Below are 18670 nucleotides of genomic sequence, written 5' to 3'. Positions count from 1 at the left end.
TTTCTTAATATTCAATTATGTCTTTTATTCAATGTGTTGTCTTGTGTGTGTTTGAGTTGGCCTTGTTGAATACATTAATGATTTGAATAAAGTAGGAACTAGAAAGCTAGGATTCATTTTGAAGTTACAATGACAGTTTCTTCGTCTTTTTGTCCACATATAATACACATCATACATTATATATATTAGAAATTACTTTATCTATATATAAGAAACCAAAGGAATTGAGTAAGTCATGCATCCAGTTATTCTTCATTTGGGATATATATAACAAATACAAAAAAAAGTAGTACCCATTTATGATAGATCTTATTTCACTTGTAGCAAAACCTATTTAAACTGAAAGTGGGAACGAGTAAACTTGAATTTATATTGATGTTACAATGACAGTTTCCTCGACTTTTTATCCATATGTATTAAGAATTAATCTATCTGTATATAAGGAGCCATATGAACAAAGTAAGCAATGCATCCAATTATTCTTCTTTTTGGGATATATAGAACATATATAAAAAAATAGTACCCATTTATGATCGATCTATTTTCATTTGTGGCAAAATCTATTATAACTGAGATCATTCATACTGCTTCTTCCTTCGTCCTTAATCAATGAGCAACCTTGTGATGTTGAAATTGTTAGCCGTCATTATAAGATATAGAAGAATTTTGTTCTTAATATTCTATTTTGTCTTGTGTGTGTTTGAGTTGTCCATGTTGAATGCATTGAGAATTTGAATAAAGTGGGAATATCCCTAACGCTAGAGAATGAGATGTTACATTTGATCTTTATATAACATCATAATATCAATGAAATTACAATTAACTTGTGGTAGAGAATGATGGTTAATTGTTACATTTTTTTTTTTGTACGAACAATTTGGAAACTAATTTGTTTAAATCTCAAGAAATTAGAACACTTTTTTAGGTAAATAATGGAAAGCCTAAAAATAGAAATAATAGAATAATAGAAAAAGATTAGGCATAATTGTTATAGATACAAATTTCAATTATAAAAGATATATATTTGCTAGTGTGATGGAGTTGTTAGCCATCAATATAGAAAATAAATGAATTTTGTTATATTGTGATGGAGCCATCACTATAAGAAATAAATGAATTTTGTTCTTAATTTTCAATGTTCACTTATTCAATACATTGTCTTGTGTGTGTTTGAGTTGGAAATGTTGCAAGCATTGGAGGTTTGACTAAAGTGAGGATTAGGAAACTTAAATTCATTTTGATGTTATAATGATAGCTTCCTCATCTTTTTATTCACATACAATACATATCATACATGATATGAATCAAGAATTACTTTATCTATATATAAGGAACCAAATGGACAACAAAGTAAACCATATATTCAGTTATTGTTCATTTAGGGATATTTAGAACAAATATAAAAAAGTAGTACCCATCTATGGCTATTTTATTTTACTTGTAGCAAAACATATTCTAATTGAGACTATTCATACTTCTTCAGTCTTAATCAATGAAGACTTTTGTGATGATTAAATTGTTAGCCGTCACTATAAGAAATGGAAATTCGAACGTTTATTTAACAAAAATTTGAACGTTTATTGCAGTTAACGTTTGGATGTATAAATGTTCGAACGTAAATATGATACGTTTGAACTATAATTAATGAATATCAACTTCTGTCATTTGAATGCCAATTGGTCGGGTTGACGTTTGAACGTTAGATTGGACGTCCAAGCGTTGTTTTTTGTGACAAATCTCAATCTTCACAAAAAAAAAAAAAAAAACGTTCGAACGTTACACCAAACGAAATACCTCCAACCGTTACTAAAATTATTTTTAATGACGGTTCAATAGTAAACCGTTACCAATTGTTTTCTTTGACGCACATTAGGTGACTGAAACCGTCACCAAATGTCTTTGTGATGTTTTGGTTATTTTTTGTGATTGTTTCCTCAATCACAAAAGACAAATTATGTTGTAGTGCTTCGTCGTTTACGAAGATGAAGTTGTTAGCCGTCACTATAAGAAATAGATGAATTTCATTTTTAATAATCAATTTATTACTTTATTTAATGTGTTGTCTTGTATATGTTTAATTTCGCCATATTGAATGTATTCGATGCTTGAATAAAGTGAGGACTACAAAACTTGAATTCATTTGGATATTACAATGGCAGTTTCCTCGTCTTTTCCCTCACTGATGTGTATTAAGAATTACTCTATCTAATATCTATATATAAGAAACTATAAGAACAGAGTAACATTCGGTTATTCTTCCTTTTGAGATATATAGAACATATCTAAAAAAGTATTACCCATTCATGGCTGATCCTATTTCATTAGTAATATATTAAAAATAAAATATTTTTGATAACGTTTTAAAATATAATTAAATAAATAAAACTTATTATATAGTCTAATTTAGGTTTACGTTGTTACACCAAATGATTAACTTTAGAATCAAAATAATAATAACTGTTAATAAAATGAACAACATTAATAGTAAACTGTACTTATCACAAGTAGCATATAGTATGTATCATGGCCAAAGGTCAAATTAATTAATACAAAGTAAGCCTTGCATATAGTTATTCTTCATTTGGTGATAGAATAAATATAAAAAAGTAGTACCCATTTATGACCGATCTTATTTCACTTGTAGAAAAGTCAATTCAAATTAAGATCATTCATATTGCTTGGTCCTTAACTAATGAAAACTTTTACGATTATGAAGTTGTTATCCATCACTATAAAAAATAGATCAATTTTGTTCTTAATATTCAATTTTATCTTTTATCTAATGTGTTATTTTTTTGTGTTTGAGTTTACCATGTTGAATGCATTGGAAGTTTGAATAAAGTTGGGACAGGAAAAATTGAATTCATTTTAATGTTACAATTGCAGTTTCTTCATTTTTTCGTGAACATAGGATATATATCAAACATGATATGTATGTTAAGAATTACACTATCTATATATAAAGAACCATCGGAACAATATAAGTCATGCATCCAATTATTCCTTATTCTGGGATATATAAAACAGATATAAAAAATAAAATAAAATCCATTTAGAATCGATCTTATTTCACTTGTAGCAACCTGTTCAAATTGAGATCATTCATATTGGTTTGCCATAATTAATGAAGACTTTTGCGATGATTAAGTTGTTAGCCATCAATATAATAAATAGATTAATTTTATTTTAAATATTCAACTTATTTTTTATTTAATGTGTTGTCTTGTGTGTATTTGAGTTAACCGTATTAAATGTATTGGAAGTTTGAATAAAGTGAGGACTAGAAAACTTGAATTCATTTTAATGTTACAATGGCAATTTTCTCTTCTTTTCGTCCGCATACAATACACATTATACATGATATGTATCAATAATTACTCTATCTATATATAAGGAACCATAGGAATAAAGTTAGTCATGCATTTAATTATTCTTCCTTTAAGCATATATAGAATAGATATAAAAAAGTAGGACCCTTTTTCGTACGATTAATGTCACTTGTAGCAAAACTTATTCTAACTGAGATAATTCATATTGTTTTATCTTTAATCAATGAAAACTTTTACGATGATGAAGTTGTCAGCGTTCACTATAAGAAATAGATGAATTTTTTTCTAAATATTCAATGTGTTTTCTTGTGTATGTGTTGAACTGGCCATGTTACAGGCATTGGAGGTTTGATTAAAGTGGGGACTAGAAAACTTGAATTTATTTTGATGTTGCGACGTAAATTTTCTCCTATTTTGGTACACATACGATACACATCATACATGATATTCATTAAGAATTACTCTATGGAACCATAGTAACAAAGTAAGCCATGCATATAGTTATTCTTCGTTTGGTGATATATAGAATAAATATAAAAAATAGTACCCATTTATAACCGATCTTATTTCACTTGTAGAAAAGCTTATTCAAATTGAGAACATTCATATTACTTGGTTCTTCATTGATGAAGACTTTTACAATTATAAATTTTTAGCCGTCAATACAAACAATAGATGGATTTTATTCTTAATATTCAATTTTGTCTTTTATTTGATGTATTATCTTGTTTGTGTTTGAGTTGACCGTGTTGAACACATTTACAGTTTGAATAAAGTTGGGACAAGGAAAATTGAATCCATTTTGATGTCACAATTACAGTGTCTTCATTTTTTTGTCCACATGATATGATACACATCAAACATGATATGTATTAAGAATTACTCTATCTATATATAAAGAACCATAAGAACAAAATAAGCCATGCAACCAATTATTCTTCATTTGGGGATATATGGAATTGATATAAAAAAAAATAGTATCCCTTTAGAATAGATTTTATTTCAAATGTAGCAACTTATTCAAACTGAGATTATTCATATTGTTTCGCCTTAATTAATGAAAACTTTTGCGAAGATGAAGTTGTTAGCCGTCACTATAACAAATAGATGAATTTTATTTTTAATATTCAATTTTATTTTTTATTTAATCTGTTGTCTTGTGTATATTTTTGTTGACTGCGTTAAATGCATTGGAGGTTTGAATAAAATGAGGATTAGAAAACTTGAATTCATTTCGACGTTACAATGACAGTTTCCTCTTCTTTTCGTCCACAAACAATACACATAATACATGATATATATCAAGAATTACTCTATTTATATATAAGGAACCATAGGAATAAAGTTAGTCATGCATCTAATTATTCTTCCTTTAAGGATATATAGAATATAAATAAAAAGTTAGTACCCTTTTATGTACGATTAATGTTTTTTGTAACAAAACTTATTCTAATTGAGATAATTCATACAGCTTCATCCTTAATCAATGAAAATTTTTGCGATGATTAAGTTGTTAGCTGTCATCACTAAACGAAATAGATGAAATATTTTCTATATATTCAATATGTTGTCATGTGTGTGTTTTGAGCTGGCTATGTTGCGGGCATTGAAGGTTTAACTAAAGTGAGGACTAGGAAACTTGAATTTATTTTGATATTACAATGGAAATTTCTTCTTCCTTTCGTACACATAGAATACACATCATACACAATATTTATCAAGAATTACTCTATTTATATATAAGGAACCACATGAATAAAATAAGCAATGCATACAATTATTCTTCCTTTGATGATAATAAAATAAATATAAAAAAGTAGTACCCATTTATGACCGATCTTATTTCACTTGTAGAAAACTCTATTCAAATTAAGATCATTCATATTGCTTGGTCCTTAATTAATGAAGACTTTACGATTATGAAGTTGTTAGCCGTCACTATAAAAATTAGATGAATTTTGTTCTTAATATTCAATTTTGGCTTTTATTCAATGTGTTATCTTTTGTGTGTGTGAGTTGATCGTGTTGAATGCATTGAATGTTTGAATTAAGTGGGGACAAGGAAAATTAAATTCATTTTGATGTTACAATTGTAGTTTCTTCATTTTTTTGTCAACATACAATACACATCAAACATGATATGTATATTAAGATTTATTCTATCTAAATGAATAGAACTATAGAAATAACGTAAGCTATGCATCCAATTATTCTTCATTTGGTGATATATAAAACAGATATAAAAAAAAAATAGTATCCATTTAGAATTCATATTATTCACTTTTAGAAACCTATTCAAATTGAGATCATTACAATTGCTTCACATTAAGTAATGAAGCCTTTTGTGATGATGAAGTTGTTAGCCTTCACTATAACAAATAGATTAATTTTATTTTAAATATTCAATTTTATCTTTTATTTAATGTATTGTCTTGTGTGTATTTGAGTTGACCGTGTTAAATGCATTGGAGATTTGGATAAAGTGAAGACTAGAAAACTTGAATTTATTTTGATGTTATAGTGGCAAATTCCTCTTCTTTTTGTCCACATGCAGTACACATTATACATGATATGTATCAAGAATTATTTTATCTATATATAAGGAACCATATGAATAAAGTTAGCCATGCATTCAATTATTCTTCCTTTAAGCATATATAGAATAAATATAAAAAAGTAGGACCATTTTTTGTACGATTAATGTCACTTGTAGCAAAACTTAGTTTAACTGAAATAATTCATACTGCTTCATTCTTACATTGAATACATTGGAAGTTTGACAGTACATTTACAGTTTCATCTTCTTTTCATCCACATACAATACACATCATACATGATATGTATTAAGAATTGCTCTATGTTTTTTTTTTTTTGGGGAAAAAGTTCACATGTCCAAGAGTGACCCCCTTTCTATTTTATTAAAAATCATCACTTATGGCAGATGAATACTGTGGTAATATCCAAGATTTTGTTACCCCGCAACACAAAAGAACAAATAATGAATAACAAGCGAAATAAAACTAAAAACCATCCCAAAACTAAATATCATATCCTATTTCTCCGAACATAAGGGAAACCTCCCCTATCTAATCTAATGATTCCTCTAATGAAAGAAGGGAGATTCGAAATTGAGAACCCAGACCCATTAACACCTCGAGCACCTTTTTTTGCTAAGCCGTCCGCTGCTATATTAGTTTCTCTAAAAGAATGAGAAAAAGAGTAATTGAGGCCCATTAAACTCCTTTGAATTTTCTCCCAAAAATCCTCCATATACCAAATCCCACATCTCTTCATCTTAAGCCAGTGAATAACAAGCATAGAATCAAGTTCAATTTCTACATCTGTGTAACCCAAGCTGCAAATATGCCGAAGACCATGTAAAAAGCCCATCATTTCCGCATAGGTATTCGAGTTATGGCCAGTAGAAACAACAAAACCACAAAGAAACTCCCATTTTAAATCACGAATAACTCCCACCACACCTAAGGACCCTGGATTACCCATAAAAAATTTGGGAAAGATTTTCTATTTTTTTGGCACAGATTGCATCGGGGTTCATTGTTCGATTGAGAAGGGAACAAGAAGATTGACCCACCACACACAAGGAGCAATGGGCAAATCTCAACATGCCCTCCCAACCATTTTTGGGAAGGGGCATTACACCCCACCCCAGAAGGTTATTACAAGTTCATAGGTCCATCTGCTGGGCATGTATCTATATATAGGAACCATAAGAATAAAATTAGCCATGCATTCAATTATTCTTCCTTTAAGCATGTATATAATATATATAAAAAAATAGTACCTTATTACGTACGATTAATGTCATTTGTAGCAAAATTTATTCTAATTGAGATAATTTATACTACTTCATCCTTAATCAATGAAAACTTTTGCGATGATGAAGTTGTTAGAAGTCACTAATAGAAATTGATGAAATTTTTTCTAAATATTCAAAATGTTATCTTGTGTGTGTGTGTTGAGCTGGCCATGCTGCAGGCATTGAAGGTTTGACTAAAGTGGAGATTAAGAAACTTGAATTTATTTTGATGTTACGACAGAAATTTCCTCTTCTTCTCGTACACATACAACACACATCATATATGATATTTATCAAGAATTACTCTATCTATATATAAGGGATCATAGGAACAAAGTAAGCCATGCATACAATTATTCTACCTTTGGTGATAATAGAATAAATATAGAAAAGTAGTACCCCATTATGACCGATCTTATTTCACTTGTAGAAAAACCTATTCAAATTAAGATTATTCATATTGCTTGGTCCTAAATTAATGAAAACTTTTACGATTATGAAGTTGTTAGCCGTCACTATAAAAAATAGATGAATTTTGTTTTTAATATTCAATTTTATCTTTTATTCAATTTGTTATCTTGTGCGTGTGTATGAGTTGACCGTGTTGAATGCATTGGAAGTTTGAATAAAGTGTGGACAAAGAAAATTGAATTCATTTTGATGTTACAGTTACAGTTTCTTTATTTATTCGTCAACATACGATACATGTCAAATATGATATATATATATATATATATATATATATATATTAAGAATTACTCTGTCTAAATATATAGAAATATAGGAACAACGTAAGCCATGCATCCAATTATTCTTCATTTGGTGATATATAAAACATATATAAAAATAAATAGTATCCATTTAGAATCGACATTATTTCACTATTAGAAACCTATTAAAATTGACATCATTAAAATTGCTTCGTATTAATTAATGAAACCTTTTGCGATGAAGAATTTGTTAGCCGTCACTATAACAAATAGATTAATTTTATTTTAAATATTCAATTTTATCTTTTATTTAATGGGTTGTTTTGTGTGTGTTTGAGTTGACCGTGTTAAATGCGTTGGAAGTTTGAATAAAGTGAGGAGTAAAAAACTTGAATTTATTTTGATGTTACAGTGGCAAATTGTTCTTCTTTTCATCCACATGGAATACACATTATACATGATATGTATCAAGAATTACTTTATCTATATATAAGGAACCATAGAAATAAAGTTAGCCATGCATCCAATTATTCTTCCTTTAAGCATATATAGAATAGATATAAAAAAGTAGTACCCTTTTACTACGATTAATGTCACTTGTAGCAAAACTTATTTTAACTGAGATAATTCATATTGCTTAATTCTTAATGAATGAAAACTTTTGCAATGATGAAGTTGCTAGCTGTCACTAATAGAAATCGATGAAATTTTTTCTAAATATTCAATGTGTTGTCTTGTGTGTGTGTTGAGCTGGCCATGTTGCAGGCATTGGAGATTTGAATAAAGTGAGGACTAGAAAACTTCAATTTATTTTGATGTTACAGTGACAAATTCCTCTTCTTTTCGTCCACATGCAATACACATCATACATGATATGTATCAAGAATTACTTTATCTATATATAAGGAACCATAAGAATAAAGTTAGCCATACATCCAATTATTCTTCTTTTAGGCATATGTAGAATAGATATAAAAAAGTAGTACCATTTTACGTTCGATTAATATCACTTGGGGCAAAACTTATTCTAACTAAGATAATTCATACTGCTTCATCCTTAATCAATAAAAACTTTTGTGATGATGAAGTTGTTAGCTGCCACTAATAGAAATCGATGAAATTTTTTCTAAATATTCAATGTGTTGTCTTGTGTGTGTGTTGAGCTGGCCATGTTGCAAGCATTAGAGGTTTGACTAAAGTGGGGACTAGAAAATTTGAATTTATTTTGATGTTACAATAAAAATTTCCTCTTCTTCTCGTATACATGCAATACAAATCATACATGATATTTATCAAGATTTACTCTATCTATATATAAGGGACTATAGGAACAAAGTAAACTATGCATACAGTTATTCTTTCTTTGGTGATAATAGAATAAATACAAAAAGGTAGTACCAATTTATGACCAATCTTATTTCACTTATAGAAAAACCTATTCAAATTTAGATCATTCATATTGCTTGGTCCTTAATTAATGAAGACTTTTACGATTATGAAGTTGTTAGCCATCACTATAAAAAAATAGATGAATTTTGTTCTTAATATTCAATTTTATCTTTTATTCAATGTGTTATCTTGCGTGTGTGTGAGTTGAACGTGTTGAATGCATTGGAAGTTTGAATAAAGTGTGGACAAAGAAAATTGAATTCATTTTGATGTTACAATTGCAGTTTCTTCATTTTTTCGTTAACATACAATACACGTCAAACATGATATATATATATATATATATATATTAAGAATTACTTTATCTAAATATATAGAACCATAGGAACAACATAAGCCATGCATCCAATTATTCTTTATTTGGTGATATATAAAATAGATATAAAAAAAATAGTATCCATTTAGAATCGATATTATTTCACTATTAGAACCCTATTAAAATTGATTTGTATTAATTAATGAAACCTTTTGCAATGATATAACAAATAGATTAATTTTATTTTAAATATTCAATTTTATATTTTATTTAATGGGTTGTCTTGTGTGTGTTTGAGTTGACCGTGTTAAATGCGTTGAAGGTTTGAATAAAGTGAGGACTAGAAAACTTGAATTTATTTTGATGTTACAGTAGCAAATTCTTCTTCTTTTCATCCAATGCAATACATATTATACATGATATGTATCAAGAATTACTTTATCTATATATAAGGAACTATAGGAATAAAGTTAGTCATGCATCCAATTATTCTTCCTTTAAGCATATATAGAATAGATATAAAAAAGTAGTACCCTTTTACTACGATTAATGTCACTTGTAGCAAAACTTATTTTAATTGAGATAATTCATATTGCTTAATCCTTAATCAATGAAAACTTTTGTAATGACGAAGTTGCTAGCCGTTACTAATAGAAATAGATGAAATTTTTTCTAAATATTCAATGTGTTGTCTTGTGTATGTGTTGAGATGGCCATGTTGCAGGAATTGGAGATTTGAATAAAGGGAGGACTATAAAACTTGAATTTATTTTGATGTTACAGTGATAAATTCCTCTTCTTTTCGTCCACATGCAATACACATCATATATGATATGTATCAAGAATTACTCTATCTATATATAAGGAACCATAGGAATAAAGTTAGCCATGCATCCAATTATTCTTCCTTTAGACATATGTAGAATAGATATAAAAAAGTAGTACCATTTTACGTACGATTAATATCACTTGTAGCAAAACTTATTCTAACTGAGATAATTCATACTGTTTCATCCTTAATCAATAAAATTTTTTGTGATGATGAAGTTGTTAGCCGCCACTAATAGAAATCGATGAAATTTTTTCTAAATATTCAATATGTTGTTGTCTTGTGTGTGTGTTGAGCTGGCCATGTTGCAGGCATTGGAGATTTGACTAAAGTGGAGACTAGAAAATTTGAATTTATTTTGATGTTACAACGAAAATTTTCTCTTCTTTTCGTACACATACAATACACATCATACATGATATTTATTAAGAATTACTCTATATATATATAAGGGACCATTGAAACAAAGTAAGCTATGCATAGGTTATTCTTCCTTTGGTGATAATAGAATAAATACAAAAAAGTAGTATCCATTTATGACCGATCTTTTTTCACTTGTAGAAAAACCTATTCAAATTAAGATCATTCATATTGCTTGGTCCTTAATTAATGAATACTTTTACGATTATAAAGTTGTTAGCCGTCACTATAAAAATAGATTAATTTTGTTCTTAATATTCAATTTTGTCTTTTATTCAATGTGTTATCTTGTGTGTGAGTTGATCGTGTTGAATGTATTGGAGGTTTGAATAAAGTGGGGGCAAGGAAAATTGAATTCATTTTGATGTTACAATTATAATTTCTTCATTTTTTCGTCAACATACGATACACATCAAATATGATATGTATATTATGAATTACTCTCTTTAAATATATAGAACTATAGAAACAACGTAAACTATGCATCCAATTATTCTTCATTTGGTAATATATAAAACAGATATAAAAAAAATTAGTATCCATTTAGAATCAATATTATTTTATTTTTAGAAACCTATTCAAATTGAGATCATTAATATTTCTTCGCATTAATTTGTAAAGCCTTTTGTGATGATGAAGTTGTTAGCCGTCACTATAATAAATTGATTAATTTTATTTTAAATATTCAATTTTATCTTTTAGTTAATGTGTTGTCTTGTGTGTGTTTGAGTTGACCGTGTTAAATGCATTGGAGATTTGAATAAAGTGAGAACTAGAAAATTTAAATTTATTTTGATGTTACATTGGCAAATTCCTCTTCTTTTCATTCATATGCAATACACATCATACTTGATATGTATGAAGAATTACTCTATATATAAGGAACCACATGAACAAAGTAACTTCCAGTTATTCTTCCTTTTGAGATATATATAGAACATATATCAAAAAGCATTACCCATCTATGGCCGATCCTATTTCATTAGTAGCAAGGCCTTTTTTAAGTGAGATCTTTCGTATTGTTTCATCCTTAATCAGTGGGGAGTATTCTTTGATCCATGGCGTGAAAGAAGATTTGGAGAGGCTTTCAAGCCATCTGACTTCTATCAAAGCTGTGCTTGAAGATGCGGAGAAGAAGCAACTCAACCAGCAACACTTGAAAGATTGGCTCGAAAAGCTTCAGGAGGTTGTTTTTGATGCTGAAGACGTATTAGATACTTTTGCAACTGACGCAAAGGTGCGCAGAAGATTCCAAACTCCTTTAAGTAACACAGCCTACAAACATGATGTCGCAAATAAGATCAAAGTTATTTCAAGAAGATTTGATGTCATTTCTACAGAAAAAGAAAGATTCCATCTCAATAGCCAAGTTGATGTCGGAAAGCTCGAGACCCCAAACCACACGGTGTTTCATATGGTCCAATCAGATGTAGTTGGAAGGGATGCCGATAAAGAAAATATCATAAACATGATGCTTTCAAATGAATACGATAGAGAAGGCGATGTCTCTGTGATTCCCATCATAGGAATGGGAGGCCTGGGCAAAACAACTCTTGCTCAATTTATCTTCAACGACGAGAAGATAGCTCATCATTTTGAATCTAGAATGTGGATTTGTGTCACAGTCGACTTTAACCCGACGAGGATCCTCAAAGAAATGATTCAGTTCCATTCTAAGGTGAAACTTGACGAAAGCTCTGAAAGCCACCTTCATTCTCGACTTCTAGAGTTCTTGAGAGAACAACGGTTCTTACTTGTTCTGGATGATTTTTGGTTGGAGGATTACAATAGATGGGATCAATCCTTGCTAGGTCTATTGAGAAATGGAGCGAAGGGAAGCAGAGTTTTGGTAACTAGTCGAAATACCAGGGTTGTCATAGCCACACTACCTCCATACAATCTAAGCTATTTGTCTGAAGATGATTGCTGGTCCTTATTCTCGAGGATTGTATGCAGGAATGGTAGTTTGCCCGAGAATTTGGAACGTATTGGTAGAACGATCATTGGAAAGTGCAAAGGCCTCCCATTGGCAGTCAAGGCAATGGCAGGTATCTTGCTCAATCACACTGATGATGTAAACAAATGGAAGCAAATTCAAAATCACGAAATATGGGAAATAGAAGAGCAAGAGCAGGAATCTGGATTTGACAGGTTCAAGATTATGGCTATTCTGAAATTCAGCTATGACCACCTACCTTATTATCTAAAGCATTGTTTTGCATACTGTTCCATTTTTCCCAAGGCCTATGCTTTCAACAAGAAAGAGTTGGTAAAATATTGGATTGCACAAGGGATTATACAATCTAGAGGAAGAGATACAATGGAGGAGACTGGAATTGCACATTTTCATGAGCTCACAACAAGGTCATTCTTTCAACTTTCAAACACTGATGATAAGGATATATACATCATGCACGATCTTATGCATGACTTGGCTCTATCGATTTCAAGCCCCAATTGTTGTCAGGTGAAGGATAACGACTCATGGAATTTCTCCAAACAGCCTCGTCATCTGTCATTACTAGGTAAAGATCTCGAGCAGCCTATGCTACAGATTGTCAAAAATGATCAGAAGTTGCGATCCCTTTTATTTCCTAGTGAGGGCTTGAAAAGCTTCAGTAATCAGGTTCTTGAAAACCTATTTCGTACATTGAAATACCTGCGGTTGTTGGATCTTAGTTCAAGTGTCATCTTGGTATTGCCTGACTCAATTGAGGAATTGAAGTTGTTGCGGTACCTCGACCTCTCCAGAACAGAAATCAAAGTTCTCCCTGACTCAATTTGCAATCTCTACAATTTGCAAGCATTGAAACTCCAAGGGTGCCTTTGGCTTTCTGGATTGCCCAAGAACCTTGGGAACTTGGTTAATCTGCGACATCTTGATCTTGAAGATATGTTCTGGTTCAAGTACTCCTCCAAGTTGCCACCAAGAATGGGGAATTTAACCAATCTGCATAACTTGCATGCATTTCGCGTTGGCAATGAGAACGGGTATAGAATTGAAGAATTGAAGAACATGGAGCACCTTTCAAAAACATTGCATATCTCAAACCTAGAGAATGCAGTTAATGCAGGGGAGGCTAAGTTGAACGAGAAGAAAAACCTTGACAAGTTGACATTTGAATGGAGTGACAGGGTTCCCAACACACAAGATGAAGCAGCTGAAAGGAGTGTACTCGAAGACCTACAACCTCACCCAGATCTCAAAGAGCTCCAAGTTTTTCGTTACGGTGGCAATGAATTCCCGACTTGGATGAGTGAAGGGCGACTCCAGAACTTGGTCAAGGTTACCTTGGATGGTTGCGTAAAATGCAAAACCCTCACTATAGGCGATCGACTACCAAATCTAAAAGAACTCTACATGAAACGTATGCTGGAGTTAGAGAAATGGCCGGAGGTTGATTGCCATTCCCTTCGTCGCCTAAAGTTTTCCAACTGCCCCAATCTACGGGAGTTGCCCAGCATCTTTCCAAGTCTGAATGTCATGAAGATCAAGGTTGCAACTCCTTGAGGAGTCTTCCAGTGGCCCATCTTTGATGTTTTTAATACTCGTAGACAATCTTATGCTGGAGGAATGGCAAGAAGTAATACTACTAGTGATGCGATTGGTAGGCAATAATATTGACCAAGCTGGTCAACGTCATCATCATTCTTTCTCTAACCTGTTAGAACTGAAGGTAATAAGCTGCCCCAAGCTTCATGCACTACCACAGATCTTCTTTCCACAAAAGTTGGAGATCGTTAACTGTGAGTTATTGACTACTCTCCCACCATCACCATGTTGTGCACGTCTTCAGCATCTAGCATTAAATGCATGCCATGATGGAGCACTAGTGAGGGCAATACCAGATACCAACTCTCTATACTCGTTGGTTATTTCTAGCATCTCAAACCTAACCTCAATTCCGAAATGGCCCCATCTTCCTGGGCTCAAGGCGCTTTACATTTCTGATATCAAAGATCTGGTGTCTATATCTGAGTCTGAAGAAGGGTCGCTACGAACCTTGACCTCTCTCAAACTACTTTCTATCCGAAACTGTCCAATGTTGGAGACAATTAAAGAGCAGCTACCCATTACATTGGAGTGTCTTATAATTGGCTCATGCCCTCTTCTTCAGTCCCTAGGCCCCAAGGAGATACTCAAGAACCTCCATTCACTCAAAGACCTTTACATTGAGGATTGCCATAGGCTTCAGTCTTTGCCTGAGGATGGGCTTCCTGAATCTCTTTCTCATTTGAAAATTCAATCATGTCCACTGTTGGCAAAGCGCTTGCAAAAGGAAGATGGAGGAGGTCCAGATTGGTCGAAGGTTGCCTACATACCTGACCTGCAAATTGATTGCCCTGAAGTCCCTAAAACCTCAATTTTGCCTAAGAAGAAACCAATTTGGTTCCACCATTTTGTGTGTTGTAAAGGTTAGTACTTTCTTCTTTTACCTGTCATTAGTACTAGCTAGTTCTGTCTTATAAAAACACTCAGTTAAAACATTTTTTTTGCCAATTAATTGCTAAAGGGCATGTTTATGTGTGGTAACGAAAGATTTTGAGAATGAGATGGTTTTGGAGATTGAGAGAGAAAACTTGATTGATTTTTTTAATTAATTTTGGATTAGATTTTGTGAAAGTGGATAGGTAGAGTGAAAAGTTGTTTGAATACAGTTTTTTAAATTTTATTTTAGAGATTGTAAAAACGGTATTGATTTTTATATTGAGATCATGATTTGATGAAAATTTGAAATAGATTTTTTTTTATTATTATTTAGATTGAACTATGTTTGGTTTATTTTTTTTTAAAAAAAAAAATTGAGGAATTTAATAAAAAAAAAATCCATGCAACTAAACACGGGCTTAGGTTTTGGTAAGCTTAACAACAATGCTCCTCGAAATAACTTATAGTGGTACCAAAAAGATAAATAAATAAATATTTTTTTAATGAATTCAGTCCATCTTATCTATATAGATAATGTTTTTGTGTCTGTGTTTCTGTCTTCATGTAGAAAGTGAGGCTCTGCAAGACTAGATTTTGAAGTGAAGATGCTACTATGCCAGTACCTTTTGGGCAGTTGCGCGCCTTTGTTGGTTCTTCTTGTTGGCTTGAGTTGTATAATTACAGTTGGGTACTCTGTTTTTTCTATTTGTTTGTAACATTGTTACTCATCATTCACATACACTACGTTGTATAATTACTGTTGGGATACTCTATTTTCTCTATTTGTTTGGAACTTTACTACTCATCATTCCCATACACTATGTTGTATAATTACTGTTGAGGTATTTTACAAAAAATTTATATGAGATTTGTTTATTTGAAACTTATACCTAATATTACTCTTCATGGATCGAAAAAAATATAATCCTTGCTGTTGTTAATATTAGGAAAATTTATCGTTTATGTTCCTGGTTTGGGGCTTTTTTAAAATTAATATCAGTTATTGAAAAGAACTCATTAGGTGCCTATTCCTAAAGGAAGAATCTAAACGTTGAGTGTGGCGAAAGACTTGTACAGCTAGATATTGCCATATAGATACCATAAGCAATGCTTGTGGGATATATAGTATGGGCATGTTTTCTTAAGAGGGATTGGAACATTTGGGAGAGGTATTTCTCCACTAATTGTTGAGTGCGGTGAAAGACTGAGCTCGACCGCACTACTGAAGTATAGGCGGGATATGGAATTGACCACGCGTGGTGCGGGAGATGGAGCTGGATTGATTAGATCGACCAGACCGATAGCTAACGGACCGCTTTGCTCCAGCTAGGGGTGTAATTAGTCTAGTCTGATCTGGGTTCATTGACTGAAAATTTTGACCCACCCTTTTTCTAGACCGAACCTAACTAATTACCCCTAAGGATCAGACCGGACTGTTAGCTATCAATCCGCATGGTCCAATCAATCCAATTCAGTCCGATTCAATCCATATGAGTTGAAAACTTTTTTTTCCTCTTTTTTTTTTTTGGTAGATAAATTAATACAAAAAATTAATTAAATTAGTAAAATTAAAATTAAGTGAGCTCTTTAATATGAATTATGTAACTAATTCATTAAAAAATAATTAATTATAATTATATTTATGATGTTAATGGTTAATAAATTAGTACTTTAGTAAAGTACGTATGTACATATAACAACATATATTATCGTATAATTTATTTGTATGATGTATTAGTTAGTTAATAGTATATAGTATTTTACATTTTATATGGTCAATGGTGATAAATTAGAGAAAATTACATAATTAACTTATACAACTATCTATAAAAAATAATATATTATATATATAATATTTAAAAATTATATATATATATATATATGTAAGTGATTAGGTCGGTTTTGATCCTATCTGATGCAAAAAAACCATATCCCGGGACCGGAATGAAAATTGAGTAATGGAGACAACATGGACCGAAACCGAGTAGGGGTGAATTTGGTTTGACCTGGTTTGGGCTAACCTTTCGGTCCGGTCGATTTTTTGGATTCGGACCGAAAAATTTTCACCCTTAACTCCAGCGGGGGTTTGAACTCAACCGCCCCGCTCCGATGGAGGTAGAGCTTGACCGCACTGCTCTAACGAGAGTCTGAACTCGACCACACTAAGTGCAGGAGACAAAGCTCGACGGGCGGGAGTCTAAATTCCAACTAGCTTTCGTGTATCTTCTTACCATTTGTAAAGCAGGCAAGTATCCAAGAATAATGTGAATATATTTATTTTTATTTTCTTTGGGCTTCAATGGATAAAATTTATATTTTGCAGTATATATTTTAACTATTTTAAGTTGAATATAATATTTTGACAATAATATTTTTTAATATTATTATTATTTTAAAAATTTAAAAAAATAAATTATTTATTATATTTTATATAAGAATTTAAAAAAATTATAATTATTAAACGAATCTAAACTGCCGCCTGTTACACAAGAAAAGTCTCGTTACTGTTGAAGATGCTTTGCCTCCTGCTTTTTAGAAATTCGTTCAAGTTATCTCTATCACTTTTCAAGATTTTTGCATCGTAGTCTTCCTTCTTTTCTTTTTTATTTTTTCTTGTGTCGACCACAAATCATGCCAAGAATAGTGGCAATTACACCGAACTGGAAATTCATCAAGTTCTCTTTATCACTTTTCAATATAGATGGAGAGGTCTTCCATCATCTTCAGAAAGCAGGGGTTGGCGCTATTCTAAGGGATGCACTTGAGAAGGTCATCATGGCAGCCAGTAAGGTTGAGTGGGAAGTGGAACAACCAGAGACGATAGAGTTCTTGGCTACTCTACGTGGCCTTCAAATTATTTCGCACACGGGGATCACGAATCTGATTTTGGAATCAGACTGCTTGCTGGTAGTAAAGGAGTTGAATGATGTATCGGCAGACCAGTCACCATGGGGGTCTATCATCAATGAGATTAGGTTCTTGTTGAGAAATTTTGTTGATGTAAAAGTTTGTCATGTGAATAGACTAGGCAATGAGGAAGCTCATGGCCTAGCTAGACACGCTTGGGTTGTAAATTCTATCATGATGTGGTGAAATGGGTTTCAGACTTTATCTCTCAAGCCATTTGGTTTGATAGCCGTTTGTAACCTCTTTAGTTGATTTGAATGCAATTGTTCGTTTGATAAAAAAAAAGATGTTTTGCATCGTTGTCTTCCTTTTTTTTTTTCTTTTTTTTCCTTGTGTCGGTCACAAATGACCATGCGAAGAATAGTGGCAATTACACCGAACTTCTAGCTAGCTTTCCGTCTTATTGCCATATGTAAAGTAGGCTAGGCCGCAAGCATCCAAGAATAATGGGATTGAGTAATTTAGATATATACAGTCAAATGAATTCTAAAAGCACTACCCACTCTCTTTAAAAAATAATA

General features: G+C 31.5%; 1 protein-coding gene across 1 annotated transcript; it reads left to right on the top strand.

Moving 5' to 3' along the window:
- The first annotated feature begins 11777 nt into the window (after positions 1-11777).
- LOC121238201 (putative disease resistance protein RGA3) lies at positions 11778-14324 on the top strand. Its single transcript, XM_041135040.1, has one exon. The coding sequence runs from the start codon at positions 11778-11780 to the stop codon at positions 14322-14324; it is 2547 nt and encodes an 848-aa protein (XP_040990974.1).
- The last annotated feature ends 4346 nt before the right edge of the window (positions 14325-18670 follow it).

The sequence above is a fragment of the Juglans microcarpa x Juglans regia genome, chromosome 7D (assembly GCF_004785595.1).
Source record: "Juglans microcarpa x Juglans regia isolate MS1-56 chromosome 7D, Jm3101_v1.0, whole genome shotgun sequence".
In the NCBI taxonomy this organism is placed as follows: domain Eukaryota; kingdom Viridiplantae; phylum Streptophyta; class Magnoliopsida; order Fagales; family Juglandaceae; genus Juglans; species Juglans microcarpa x Juglans regia.
The sequence above is the reverse complement of the archived record's forward strand: the minus strand, read 5'-3'. Positions and strand labels throughout refer to the sequence as shown.